At 42.1% G+C, this 15,225-nt stretch overlaps 1 protein-coding gene across 6 annotated transcripts in view; it reads right to left on the bottom strand.

The window, feature by feature from the left end:
- Positions 1–268: 268 nt before the first annotated feature.
- Positions 269–15,225, bottom strand: part of OSMR (oncostatin M receptor) — a 66,118-nt gene continuing 51,161 nt past the window's right edge. For 5 of the 6 annotated variants that reach the window (XM_073343813.1, XM_073343814.1, XM_073343816.1 and 2 more), the window contains 10 exons: positions 12,478–12,640; positions 10,582–10,658; positions 9,742–9,964; positions 8,685–8,885; positions 8,038–8,139; positions 7,335–7,514; positions 5,311–5,475; positions 3,262–3,340; positions 2,899–2,971; positions 269–1,310 (listed from right to left, as the gene is read on the bottom strand). In XM_073343813.1, coding sequence (XP_073199914.1) covers positions 702–1,310; positions 2,899–2,971; positions 3,262–3,340; positions 5,311–5,475; positions 7,335–7,514; positions 8,038–8,139; positions 8,685–8,885; positions 9,742–9,964; positions 10,582–10,658; positions 12,478–12,640 — 1,872 coding nt within the window. In that variant the 3' untranslated portion in view covers positions 269–701. The remainder of the gene's footprint in view (positions 1,311–2,898; positions 2,972–3,261; positions 3,341–5,310; positions 5,476–7,334; positions 7,515–8,037; positions 8,140–8,684; positions 8,886–9,741; positions 9,965–10,581; positions 10,659–12,477; positions 12,641–15,225) is intronic. The other variant, XM_073343817.1, reaches the window with a different exon arrangement.

Here is a 15,225-nt window from a genome sequence, read left to right as displayed (position 1 = left end):
ATCAGAGTTGCTGCAGGGTTTGCAAGGCCGAACCCAGTTGGGCAATCATGATTGGTACACAGAAGGAGGGCTGTTGCCTGAGATTCAGTCTTAGAGTGAGAGAATCATGGGATTCCCCCTAGAGGCAGGTGGTGCTAGGCCCCATGCCCTAGCACCTGAAGGGGTGCACTCAGAGAGCCCAGAGAAGGGTCAAAGGTGCAGCTAGTGCTGTGTACCACAATAAATTCCTTTAAACACTTAGCCCCCAGAATGAAGGCTTCAGCTGATCTTTCATGGCAATTTTTTTTTATTACTGTTATGTGGAAAATTAAATAAACACAGTTAACTAACATTCTGACCCCAACCAATCAAAGCCAGGGAGTTCAAAGTTAGGAGTAATGTTCCATGCTGAGGTTCACAATACATGCCTTCTATGCTAGCGTCAGCAATGCAATAAGTCCATGCCGGATAATACATGTGAAGGGTGTCCCTTGGCTGTGATCAGAGAATGAAAATGTTCTCTGTTGTAGTTTAGTGACCTTGCACAAATCATGGTGCATCTTATCTCTCGCATTCATAGATTTTAGGGCCAGAAGAGACAGCTGTGATCTGAATGTGTAGATACAACAGGCCATACCATCTCACCCTATAATTCCTACTTAATGCCCTTAACTTCTGATTGAACTGCAGCATATGGATTGTTTAAATGTGCAGGTCAGTTTTTAATGCCGGCCTGGAAGCAATAACGCTGTTGAGTTGCTAGAAGTAGAGCTGTCCTGACTCTGAATGCCTTCATCAGATGTAGATGTGACCAGCTCTGAACCCAAGACTGTTTGTATTTTGTAACTTGAATGTTCTATGGGCTCAGTGAAATGGGGCAAATCACTCAACTTAGCCTCAGAACGAGGTACTTCCATTTGTGAAATATATCTCAAACTACCTTCTCTCTCAGTGATTTCTCTTAATGATGTGACAGTGTCTTCACTCAGAATTTCAATGTAATGCTGTGGCTGGTACAACAAGATAGACAACTGTGGCTCACTCTTTTCTGACATCCACAGGTTCTGATAGAGGCTGGAACCAAGTGCAGTCTGGGAAGAATAGGCTAAGTTTTCAAATGAAGTGCAAGCTTCTGGAGCCGACTGTGTGCACATCAAATTTCCCACTTCATTTTGAATAAAATACACCCAGGAAGGATTGATAACTTTGCTTTCACTTTCTAAAATAGTCCCATGGCTCCTCAGCTGTAGTGTATTGGCTTCTGATGTATTCTCCAATACTACAGTATCAGGAATGCAGTCACTTAGCTTCAGTACTGCTTCAGAATTAAGCTGCAGAGCAATGAGAAGACAGTTACTTTAGAACAATGAAAAATACACTGACTAGGTGAAAAGGGAATGATTATTTTAAGCATTTTTAGAAATGTAGAGTAAATTCGGTATAGTCAGAATTTTTACAAGATGTATAGGATCAGAGGGGGAGGGCATACACATCATTCTAGTTCGCTGGAAGTTTGATCTTCAGCTGGATCTAATTACAAGACAGTTTTGGAGAGCTCTTTTTCTCATCTCAACAGAGGAAATTTGCTGAGCAATGAGAGACCATGCCCCTTTGAACAGATGTACAAGTTCTTAAATTAGTGTCCGTCATGTAACACTGCAAACCATAATTAAGACTACAACTGAGGGTATGTTTACACTTACCATTTAAAGCGCAAAAAGTCCCTTTTTTGCGCGAAAACCACGGGAGCATCTACACTTGTTAATGACTTTTTGCATTGAAACTCAGAAGTTTCACTGCAAAAACAAAATCACCTTCACGAGAGGCATACAGCTCTTACCACTGTTCTTTTTGCGCTGCTGTGAAAGTGAAGACACATTCTACTATTGTAAACCCCTTTTGACCTCCGAAGGATATCCCACAGTTCCAAAAGCGACCACTCTGTTCAGCACCTCCTCTGCTCTGACACACAGACATCTGCCCCTTCCCTTGTAAGCCCTGGGACGTTTGAAGCTCCCTTTCCCTTAGTTTGTAGATGTGACGGGGGAAGCAGCCAGACAGCAGGAGATTTTTTAAAAAATGCCACAGAAGAAACAAGAAAGTAATGGGGCTGCTGGGACATGAAGCACGGCAGCACGGGACCCAGAATGCCTTCCGTTCGCACATCCCCCTTCCGACAAGACCTATTGAGAGAGCTGCATTGTGGGATAGCTGCCCTACAGCGCTGCTCTCATTGGCGATGGAAGTGCTGGTAGTGTAAACACTCTCTGACACCTGAGGAATTGAGTGAGTATACAAACCAGCGCTTTACTTTCACCAGTTCCCTATCACTGGTGAAACTTACAGCGCAAAAACTCTGTAAGTGTAGACATATCCTGACTGTGTTAAACCTGTCTGGGGGGCTTGTCCTTCTAAAAATCCACAAGGAACATAAACATTGGCAGGTTAAGTTCTCCCAGAAGTCTAACTTCTTGCTGTAGCAAACATCAGGAGAGGGAGCAGCAATCATGCATAGTTTACTGGACTCCCATAGTCAAGATGTAGTGCATGTCTCAGAGGAATAGTCAAATTTAAGCTCTAATTTTGAAAGCTAAGATATCAAAGGGCATTAGAAGGACTTTGCTCTGACAGGTCTGAGAGTGTGGAAAGAGCTTTTATAACTTTTGAAGTAACTGTCTAGAGCCTATCCTTGCAAAGACAGACTTTAAAGCGTAAACTAATCACTACAGAGTCATGTCGATGGAAAATGGAGACTTTTTTCAACCAAAAGTAAAATTAATCAGACAAGCCATTTGTAAAATGAGCATCATTATTAAAAATAATTGTCAATACAGAAAGAAAATTCTTCTAATACATTTTGCTGGACCTTAGTTTGAGAATAGAAAAATTAAAGTTATTGGATTTGTCTAATGACTTCACCTTTAATCCATTAAATGAGAGGACTTGGCTCTTGTTAGGATTGGGAATTTCAGGATAACAGCAATCCTTCACCCTAGAAAAACACAGACAAACAAGTAAACTTTGTTCTCTTCATTTGTCAGCATTCATTCTCCCTTCACCTTTACAGCAGGGCTAAGATTCTTACAGAAATAAGTGGAGATGCCATGTACTATACACCACAGCAAGCCAAATATTCAGGGCATCCACTTACTAAGACGCTCAAAGAGAGAAATGAAGGAGGTATTATGAAGGGGGGTTAAATAGACAAACAACAACTCCATTTTGAATTAAAACAGACCATTTCTCTATTTACAGAAGGAAAATGTATTGTAATGAACTTACCACTTGATTTTCCAGAAGCACACAGCAGTTATTACTACAAAAGGAATGATCACTAGCAGAACTGGAAGGTAAATCTTTGCTATGAAAGAAAAATAGTATTTCAAAAAACAGTTTTCTAACTTTCCCTTGTTTGAATCAATACAATTAGAGCTTCTGGGATAAAAGATCATCTTTAAATCAAGCATGGATGTCTTTCTAAAAGATCTGCTCTACCTCGACTACCTGTCACTAGAGCTGATAACGGAATCACTTGATGAAATTCTGTGCCCGGCGTTATGCAGAAGGTCAGACTAGATTATCATAATGGTCCCTTCTGGCCTGCAAATCTATAAGTGAACACATGTATTTTTTGGCATTTATTTTTATTGCCAAAAGTTCAGCTTTACCAGTCCTTTTATTTTTTTAATTGCCTTTTACTTACAGACACCATCATTTTACCTGAGTTGATTTGCTAACTATCAAAGATTTCAAGGAGTAGCTATGTAAATAAATACCCTCCCGTTGGCTATGTCTTCACAGCAAAAAAAGGCGTGTTTTTATGCTGAGATTGCTATCTTGCAGTAAAATCCCAATGGAGACAAAGCATGGGTAGTTCTGACCTCGATGTAACTGCTCAAGTTCAGTCCCCATGTCCCTCTAGGAGCTACCTCAAGCAGCTACACTGAAGCAAAACCTGCCTGTGCCCTGTCTCCACTAGGGTGCTACACTGAAATGGTTACATCAATGTAAAAATTACATTTTTGGGTGGGGGGGGGGGGTTGCACTGAAGACACTTACTTAGCAAAGCACTTAAACATCTCTAGTCCATCTATCCCTGTGCAAGAAAGAATTGCCGTAAATAGGACGTAAGGACATGCTTAACTGCTTTAGTTAATGGGGGCCAAAGGCCCCAATACTACAGTGTTCCAAGTGCCAAAGCAAGGGAGTTGAGGGAGCTCAGCACCAAACCGAAGTGAGTCCCCAGAGCTTAAGTGTCCACAACAGTTACCAACGGAGTCATGCAGTGGTGTAACGAAGAAGGAAATTGAGTTTTGATATTAAATTAACCAAGGGGGGACAGAAGGGATGGCTTCTCTTGGGACATTTTTAAGTGTTAGTTTATGGATTTTTATTTTACTTCTCACTGGTTTTGGTTAGGAGACCTTGCTTTTACATACAATTCACTAGCTGTCGGGGAGGGTCTAGGCACTGAGGTGTAATGGTAGTGCATGCTGCTCCGTGTAAAATGTACGGCTCTCATGCACTAATCCACTCTCCACCTCTTCTGAGGACAAAGCTGGGGAGTTTCAGCTTGGGAACACAAGTCCCAAGAGTGAGATTCTGGTGTGATATCTTCAAGCGAACAGAATTACAGGTAAGTAATTAATTACTTTTGTTTTTCTGGATGTCTAATTTGGCCACAGTTAGTGAGCATGATTCTAATGCAGCAACCCTTCTTTGGTCACATCTAGCATGGAATGCAAGAGTTGGTGGATTTGTAAGCCAGTTTTTCATACAAACCAGTGTTAAGAAGTCTAGAGCTCTTATTTGCACAAAAATTAGCTACATGGTCATGAAAGCAACAGCCAATATATGCTAAGTTTTATATTCTTCTATAGTTTATAAAATTAGCTGGAACTAAATAAAATTCCTCTCTAATATTTGGAGAAGAGGACCAGGAGTCAGCATTCCTGGGTTCTCGTTTCAACTCTGTCACTGGTTCCATTCTGTAAATGAGCCTCAGTGTTGCTATCTGCAAAGTGAGTATAAATTTGCTTAGCTACCTTACAGGGGGATTATGAGGTTTAAATAACATGGTAAAATGCTTTAAATATGCGGCAATGTTTCTAGGGTGAAAGGAGCTATTCAAGTACTATAACATTTAATTTGGCAATTAGTATTATTTGACTGCATCCATTAATAAATCTTCTAACTGGGATCCTTCTCAAATCCATTCATCTCTACCTAATCTTTTTAGAAAACAAGCCAGCAGTGACAGGTGCTAATTTCCCTTCTTGCCCCCCTCCTCTGCTGGCTCCTCCAAATCATATTTTCATTTTCTAAACTCACAGTCATGTAGTGTATCTACGTTTATATAGGCATCAATGGGGGTCTCTCCTCCTCCAGTGTAAGCTTTAACTGCCAGTGCATATGTTGTTTCTGGCATCAGGTCTTTCACCACGTATCTCTTTTCTTCTGGGTTTTCTATAGTGTATTTACATAGGACTGAACCATCTATAATCAAAGGAGATGTTACAAACCATTACTCTCAATTGTTTTTTAATATGCATTGCCTTTCAGGAAGGGGGATATGCTTTAGCTCAGTGGTTCTCAGATTTATTTGATCGCGTCCCCGTTCTTTGTGTCTGTAGTCCTTTACGTCCTCCCAGCTCCCACCACACAAATACACATGCTGCTGCCCAGCTCTGAAGGCAGAGCAGAGAATGGCAGCTGCTGGCCAGGCGCACAGCTCTGAAGGCAGCGCTGCCGCGAGCAGCAGCAGAGAAGTAAGGGTGGCACATTGCTCCCTGGAAGCCTCCCAGCTTGAAGGCAGAGCGGCTTCTCATACCCCCACAGAATACATTCCTTTGAGAATCTCTGCTCTACCTCATTACTGCTGGGTTGGATGGTGCCTCTTCTGATTGGACTGGAGATAGCAGCAGCAGTGTGTCTCAGAGAGCCAATCCAATAGGGGACCAGCCACCAACTTCCTGTCAGAAGTCTCTGCTCCTGCCAAGCTACGAACTCTGTTTCCACTTCCACAATTCACTTACCTTTTGCTAGTAGCTTTTCAGCAGGTTTTGTTTTCTTGGTCTGCCTCTGTCCATTTTTTCTCTCTGCACCCTCCATCCCCCACCCCGCAACACCTTACTGGTAGCTGAGAGGCAGAAATGCGTTCAATACAAAGGACACAGAGAAACCAGGGCTAGCAATCTGTTCCCACTTCAAGTGTTTCTTAGCCACATCCTTCATCCTTCCCAGCCTCAACGCCGGTTCTGCCTGAGATAACAACCCCCCTGCCCCAGCCCCAATCAGTACCTCAGATGGGGAGGTGGTTGGGCTTTGCTCTTACACCCTTCCTGGGTGGGAATATTTGCAAGTATGTACAGTTACAGTAGTGCCAACTGTTCCACAGTTAATCTTATTCTGACAGGATGTTGGTGGGCAGGCCCCTGACAGCCCAGGGTCACACAGACACGCAGCTTTACCTGACACCAGTCCCCTCAGAAGAGGGGAATGGACCTACAGATGGTGAATCAGGACACGGTCCATGTTGGAGAAGAGAAATCAACAGGTAAGAATAAACATTTTTTTTTTTGCGTTCAGTGGGAGGGTCTGAGAATTTGGCTGCACTGAAATTTTGTCATCTCGAGTAGAGTTCAATGTGAGACAAGAAAATCAGAGACGATATGCCAAGTAGCTCCATGCTGCAAATGCTTAACACAGTCCCCAGGTCAGCTTCACCACTAGACAAACAGGCTGTGTAGAGCAGAGCTACGCACATCTTCATTTAATGGAATAAATGGGGAATTTTCACAGAGCCACAACCCTAAAGCTATGAAAACATCAGCACACAAATCGGACCCAACTACCTCTAAAAAATCCCCACTGTCATAATAAAACTGATAGCAGCTTCTTTGTCTATCTTCCAAAAAGAGAATGAGTGGGAATTTTGAAAACTCTGCCAGAGCTCAGTTCATCAGAGATGAAAACTCAGTGCCGCACAGGGAGCTGATACTGCAGCCATTCCACCTGTGAAGTGCACTTTGAAGTCAATGGAAGCTCCCTGCATAATGGCCTACAAAATGAGGCCCTATGTAATCTTCTGTATATTGGTAGAGTCCTGCTTCTGTCAATTAAAAGCACTCTACACTCAGTTCTTGGAGAGAAGGCAACAGCTACCTCACTTTAGAGGTCAACATCATTCCATTTATTCCCCAGTGTGTTTATCTGCCTAACATGCACGTGTGAGGAACTTTTCAGGAGGCTCCAATTTATTGATCTCCTGAGCAAAAAATCTGCAGCTTTTCACACATTTCAGCATGTGATGGATTGATGGGTGTGCAGCTTTCTGGGTTCAAAGAATCAATTACCTGAAAGAGCATGTTTTGCTGATCCCTTCAAACTGCATTCTTCTTCCATGGTTTTCACATAAACATGATAACCTCTTATGAATCCAGGCTGTGACTCATTTACGGGATAAGAATCCCAAGTTACGGTCACAGTATGGGAAGTCATCTCAGCTATTTCCCCTTGAGGGTTAAGTCTAGGAGCTGGAAGGAAGGAAATTGACAAACATGTTTGATTTCTAGAAAGTTTATCTCCCCACTTGGCATTGCTCCTGAATTCCCATCTGTTGCCTCTTGTTAAATTTGCGTTGTTTATAAACTGAACATCACTGATTTTCAAATAAAAACTGAACTAAGCCTGTTCTTCCTGAAAGCCTCCTGGTACCACAGAACACCTGTGGACCCATCTACGTCATGCACAGAAACAACTGTTTAATCATAGTTATTGCTAATGTAGTTATAGCTCAGTTTTCCTGACTGGTGTGGACTCTTGTTTTCCTGACATCTGTACTAACCAAACTGCCTCATAGCAGTCACCAGAGGCCATTTTGTAGTGTTTTATTAAATATATGCAATGGGAATGGGGGAAGCAATATTGTGTATGTCAAACATTGCTTGTAGTTAGTGCAAGGAGGCAGAGAAAAGACAGTACAGCTACAGAACTCCCCTTTATTTTCATGAGCCCCATTTAGCAAATATGTACACATGTAAAATATTTTCAGCTTACCCAGTTCTTTGGTATACCCAACCTTCTTCCCCAGGAAAAAATCTTCATTAGCTAGAGATCCATAAACCCTGAAGTTGTATCTGACCCCAGGCATGAAAGCAGCTAGAAAATAATAAAGCCATTTTTAAAAAATTAAGCTTCAGTAGTTTTAGGTAACAAAATGGAACCACATTTGATTTATATGGAGCTCTATAATTCATTAAAAATCCTGATCTTGCACCACTGAAGTTGCCAAAAGGAGGCCCTAGAAAACACAGCTCTTACTTAGTGCTGGTAAGACAACTGGAGGTGTTTAAACCAAATCCCAGCTAACCCTAGTAATGTTGACCACCTGTTTGTGGTGTTTGATCAAAATAGTAAACAAAACAATACCACAGATGGTCCTGATGGACAAACACCTGTCAGCAATGGTCTTTACTTGGTCCTGCCTCAGTGCAGGGGGCTGGACTTTATGACCTCTCAAGGTCCTTGCCCCACCCTACCTGTCTATGATTCTGTGAAAGAAAAAACTGACACACTGGGCAGTTGTTAGATTTTAATAATTGAGTTCCCAGAATCTGTTTCCTAAAATTCAGGTGCATGCCACTCAATGCCCTAACAAAGAGTTGCAGCATAAACATCTTAATAAAGAATTGTTCTGCTTTCACCTGACTTGATAAAACAACTGGAGGTGTTGAAATCGAATCTCTTCCACTGAAAGTCACAATGCTGGGACCTCGGAAAGTTGCACCAATCGACAATGTATCCATCAAATGCATTTGTGGCCTTCCAAGAAATATAAATGCCATCAACTGTGCCATTAACTCTTTCTTCTTCAAGGTCAGTGCGATCAACCTTTTCTTCAGCACCTTGGAAAGAATGGACTAAAGCACTTCACAAAATAGTATATTTATCATCTATCTATAATATATGTTTTCTAGCAGGAAGACCTATACTTTAGGTCTAATTAAGATTGGTAGAATTACTATGCTAGTATTCGCAAAAAGAAAAGGAGTACTTGTGGCACCTTAGAGACTAACCAATTTATTTGAGCATGAGCTTTTGTGAGCTACAGCTCACTTCATCGGATGCTAGTATTGCCATTACTATACCTGATGACTGGATACCGGTAAAACTGCAGATTTTGTCTTTTCAATAATGTTTCATCATTATGAAATACTCGCCCCCAATAGGGAAAGGACCCTGAAAGTTGATCCTTACCACTAAGAGGCTAATCACTCAAATACCTTGTAGTTGGTTAACTGCATTAAAATTTGTAACATAAGGAACTGAACTGCAGGCTCACAAAACTGGAGCCTGAAATAATAGGTCACTAGACCCTGATTCTGCAATGAGTTCTGTGTGAGTGGGATCCTTGCATCCATATGCAAATGCAGGATAGAGGACCTTGTTGGTTAAACCTATATGTATTTTGCTCACTGGGATAACCCCATGAATGTACCATATTATATTTGTGAAAAAACCCAGGTGGGTAGAGAATGGGGAATATATAAAGATACATATACTGCTATTATCTTACAGACTAAGTGATCTCCATTGATAGAAGGAAGTAGTTTTTAAACACATCAGTGGCAAACAGTCATTTTAATTCCAAGACTAGATTAATTATTCCATGATGATAAATAAAATATTACTGACTGTAAAATAACTATACAAGATAAGCACCCACAAAAGTTATTTTAATTGGATTGAAGATACACAAACCATTATCTGTCGCTCGGGAGATGATCATCACTGAAGGAAGTGAAGAATTAATATTGTTCCTTGCTGCCACGCTGATTTTGTAGGAATGGTTATCGATGGAAATTGTTGTACTGTTTTGTAATGCAGAAATGGAGATGTGTTCAAGTTCAGAGGCTTTCTTTAACTTTTCCCAGGTTATCTCAAATGAAATATCTCCACCATTAGCTCTAAAGTCTGGTAATGGCTGGGGAAAAAAATGGAAAATATTTCAAGACCTATTTAATCTGCAGCTAAATTTACACTACTACAAATTGTATTTGGCATGATTCTTATAGTAGAAGCTTTTAAGGGTACGAAGGATACTGTACTTGTGATATTCTGTTTTACAGAAAAAAGAAAATTGGTTTTCACTTGATGGATGACATTAAACAAATGACAGAATTATTTCTGCTTAACCCGTAAGTATATAGAAATATTTTTTTAAGTGACTGGGAGTTTTGAAATAAGGCAACCTGAAGGTTTTGTGTATGTTGTTTCCTATTTGTGCTCACTGAATGGACAATTTTAAAAAAGTAGGCTTTCATTCACTTTTTAAAAAACATTTTGGCACCCAAACTACATTTTCTTGGGGAGAAAAAAAGCAACATATGGTCCAAATCCATGGCTTGAACAAAAATCCAGACTCTCTCAGTACCAGTGTAAGCAGAGTGGTGATTATGGTTTCCATTGTCACAAGAGCCACACATCATAATGGAAAACTAAAATGAGAGAGAAATCTTGCACCCTGCCAGGAAAAATACCCCAGATACTGTGCCGGTCATTTCTGTAAACTTTCTTAACCATTTCTGTGCCCAGACTCACCTTCCAGAATAAGGTCACATTCCGTCCTCCCAAAACTGGGGTAACTTCTCTCCAGACATCAAGTTTCCCTGAGGGAGCTGTGATCAATCACATAAAACAAAGCTGTTGTATATTGGGAAGGGTGAACTGTCCAAACCTTTGCTAATATTTGTTAAGGAGACCATCCCACCTGCAACTCAGCTAGACCTCAAAACTCACCGACCCTGTGCCTCCATACCAAAAACTGGAGCTCCCTTGAAACTACAAAAACTACTCCTGGCTCATTCCGTGCCGAGCCCCACTTCCCCTCCCTCCCCAACACACATGGATGTTCCCACCACTGAATGATGCCTCCACACACAAAACGCACAGCAACTACTATGCCCATTCAGTGGTCCAGCTGCACCCACTTCATATCTCACCAATTCTGATTCATCTGGTGCATTCTGGGCTCTATCAAGTACCACAACTTCAGATTTAAAGCGGTGGAGACTTAGGAGGTTGACAGATTCCAGACAAACAGAACCTTTTAAAGATGTGGTATGCCAACAGTCAGGGGAGGCATAAGAAGAGGGGGTTACAGGGAGGAGGGAGCCAAGGCAGAGGTACCATAGAAGATATGCTGGGAGTTGCAGAGGGAAGAAGAGGAGCTGGCCAGCACGTCTCACTGATCAGGGAAAAAAGTGATGGGATTGAGTTTGGCACAAGGTTCAGATAATGCACCTGGAGTTCTGAAACCTTATCTGGTTTCACCCAAAGCTCGAGTTTCACCGATCAGTCTGTTCTGTGCACATGTATGCTGTCATAAATATAAAGGGAAGGGTAAACCCCTTTGAAATCCCTCCTGGCCAGGGGAAAGCTCCTCTCATCTGTAAAGGGTTAAGAAGCTAAAAGTAACCTCGCTGGCACCTGACCAAAATGACCAATGAGGAGACAAGATACTTTCAAAAGCTGGGAGGAGGGACTGAAACAAAGGGTCTGTGGGTCTGTCTATATTCTGTCTTTGTCGGGGATAGACCAGGATTGGAGTCTTAGAACTTTTAGTAAGTAATCTAGCTAGGTACGTGTTAGATTATGATTTCTTTAAATGGCTGAGAAAAGAACTGTGCTGAATAGAATAACTATTTCTGTCTGTGTATCTTTTTTGTAACTTAAGGTTTTGCCTAGAGGGGTTCTCTATGTTTTTGAATCTAATTACCCTGTAAGGTATCTACCATCCTGATTTTACAGGGGGGATTTCTTTATTTCTATTTACTTCTATTTTTTTATTAAAAGTCTTCTTGTAAGAAAACTGAATGCTTTTTCATTGTTCTCAGATCCAAGGGTTTGGGTCTGTGGTCACCTATGCAAATTGGTAAGGCTTTTTATCCAACATTTCCCAGGAAAGGGGGGGTACAAGTGTTGGGAGGATTGTTCATTGTTCCAAGGGTCTGGGTCTGTAGTCACCTAGGCAAATTGGTGAGGCTTTTTACCAAACCTTGTCCAGGAAGTGGGGTGCAAGGTTTTGGGAAGTATTTTGGGGGGAAAGACGCGTCCAAACAGTTCTTCCCCAGTAACCAGTATTAGTTTGGTGGTGGTAGCGGCCAATCCAAGGACAAAGGGTGGAATATTTTGTACCTTGGGGAAGTTTTGACCTAAGCTGGTAAAGATAAGCTTAGGAGGTTTTTCATGCAGGTCCCCACATCTGTACCCTAGAGTTCAGAGTGGGGGAGGAACCTTGACATATGCGCATATTTTAAAATGGTTTTGACCCAATACCTTCAGCTCTTAGGCTTGCAGCCCCATACACCAAAAACAACGAGCTTTCTGGTATTTCCAGACATCAGTCTGGCAGATGGCGAACAGCAACTTGAAGAGCAAGTTTCAGCTGCAAACCCCTCCCTCCCCCCACCCCATTTCCCAATGGATTGAACTCACCTGCTTCATTTGTTCTGACTCTGAGGGTTTTGCTCCATTCACTCCATTTCCAGAAGTGGCTAGCTGCACCACAGCGCATTCTAAAGTTGTAATAGGTGAAAGGCTGCAAGCCACCTAGGGTGAGGTGTGGATATGAATTTGACTGAACAGGTGAACTATTGTGCTGCAAAAGCAAAGGAGAAATGTGACGTGGTTAGGGTTCAGACATCTTTCATGAGAAAGAGGTTTTTGGCTAAGATTCGGGAAGTCATTCTGTCCCCTGCTTCAACCAACAGCACGTTTATTACATCTGCCTTGTCAGGTTTGACCCAATGCAGAAAATTATGTGGAAACATGCTGGAAAAGTCAGAGTAGGTCCAAATACATGGACATATGGGAGGCGCACAGAGAGCTCTATTAACCCCTTTGGCCAATGCTGTTGACAGGATCCCTTCATGTTGGTCTGCCAAAATTGCTACTTAATTTTTTATCTATGTAGGTTGAAAAAGGTGTAATTAGTGAGCCTATTTCTCCCACTTCTGCCTGTGGTGCTTCTGTTGTTGTCCATATGCCCCTTTCTTTTATCATATATTTAAAATATCTAAAACTTAAATTTAAAATATTTAAAACATGGACCTCCTTACTAGGATCAGGTAAATAGGATGCTGTTCTGGATACGTACATACCATTGGGATATTAGCATACACATGTTCCACATTGGACCCTCCCTTTGGGTGTCCCCACAACTTGCTACCATCCTCAAAAGGATTAGGATGAACTCTGCCCAAGATAAAGTGGCTATGTCGTAGGGACCCCATGTTTTGTATAGTCCCCTCCTCTAAACTATCATCTGTGATGATCTCCCGCAGCTGGCACTCTTGAGGCAGAACATCCACTGGGAGGTCTCCAGGGAGGCCTGTCCATGTACACTTCCTACAAAAGTGGAGCACTCCTGCTTGTGCTTTAGTTAGAGAAGCAAGGTGGGTGAGGTAATATTTTTTTATTGGACCAACTTCTCTTCGGTGAGAGAGACAAGCTTTCAAGCTTTACTTGTCCTGTAATACTCTGGAGATGAGCTGCCCCTGTGTGGACTGGACCACAGGGAAACCTAGATGAACTTGTGAAGAACAGGCAAGCTGAACACTCACTAAAGTATGTGGAACAAGGTTATGGACTCTGCTGCAACCTTCCTCCCCCTCCAGGAAGTTATATGTTCACACAGGTCTTTACGGACATCAGCTATACTACATGCTGTAGCTGCACAGACACCAAGCTGTAATTCAGGACATTCTGCCCCCTCCACATCAGCCTCTACCACTGGAACTGACGCTGAAATCTCCATTAGCTCCAGTAATATTAGAGCTTATAAGGCCTCCTGCCAGTACATGGTAGCAAGCTCTTACACACTGCAGCAAGTCTAGCATTCTATCCAACAGAGGGCAGTAATGTATATGCAGACTAGTCTGCATAATACATCTGGAAGTCTAAATGCCAACTGCAACAGTTCTTTGGTCACAGTGACATCACAGTCATCAGCAGTACTCTAATGGAGTTGACTCTGACATAGCCTGATGGTTTTCAGCTCCTCAAGCTTTCACATGGCCAAGCCTGAGCAATTTATTTTCCTTCCTAAGCTTTCTGCATTCTCTCCTTTCACCATTGCTATTCACACAGCCATTTTTTCCTGTGTCTCAGGCTCACAAGCTAGAGGGCATCTGTGATTCCTTCCTTTCCTGCTCCTCATCCAACCAGGTTGTCACTAAATCTTGTTGCTATTTCCTCCACAACATTTTAAAAACACTTGTCCATGGCCCGATTCCCTTCCCACCACCGAGACACATGCACCTTCCTCACCTGAAGCCTCGATTATTGCTTCTCCCAAGATTTCCAGTGACTGGAAAGTGAAAGTTCAAATTGGAAACAAATGCCCATTTTTAAATGAAGGTTATTAACAACTGGGACAGCTTGCCTGCTGATGTCTTTCTACAAGTTTTGTTCTTGTTTAACCATGTTGGGCTAGATGCAGAAATCATTGGGTGAAATTCTATGGCCTGTGTTATGCACAAGGTCAGACTAGATGACAACAGTGGTCCATTTTGACTTTAAATATCTATTAATTATGCAACTGCTACGATTCTCTTCCTCACTTGCTCAGACCACATCACTCACTACTAAAGTCTCTCCATTGGCTCTGTCCCAACCTAGCTCTTGAATTTCATCTCTCATCAGATCTCTTTTGCTGCTCCTACAGAGACTCAATAATTTGTATGTTCTCAGTGGCCTTTGCAGTGGTGGTGTAGCCATGCTGGTGGCAGGATATGAGACAAACAAGGCAGGGGAGATAACATCTATTGGTGGTGTGATACTCTGATTATCTTCATAGAATCATAGAATATCAGGGTTGGAAGGGACCCCAGAAGGTCATCTAGTCCAACCCCCTGCTCAAAGCAGGACCAATTCCCAGTTAAATCATCCCAGCCAGGGCTTTGTCAAGCCTGACCTTAAAAACCTCTAAGGAACGAGATTCTACCACCTCCCTAGGTAACTCATTCCAGTGTTTCACCACCCTCTTAGTGAAAAAGTTTTTCCTAATATCCAATCTAAACCTCCCCCACTGCAACTTGAGACCATTACTCCTCGTTCTGTCATCTGCTACCATTGAGAACAGTCTAGAGCCATCCTCTTTGGAACCCCCTTTCAGGTAGTTGAAAGCAGCTATCAAATCCCCCCTCATTCTTCTCTTCTGCAAACTAAACAATCCCAGCTCCC

Source organism: Lepidochelys kempii, chromosome 5 (assembly GCF_965140265.1).
Source record: "Lepidochelys kempii isolate rLepKem1 chromosome 5, rLepKem1.hap2, whole genome shotgun sequence".
In the NCBI taxonomy this organism is placed as follows: Eukaryota; Metazoa; Chordata; order Testudines; family Cheloniidae; genus Lepidochelys; species Lepidochelys kempii.
Note: the sequence above shows the minus strand (reverse complement) of the source record. Positions and strands in the feature narration are given on the sequence as shown.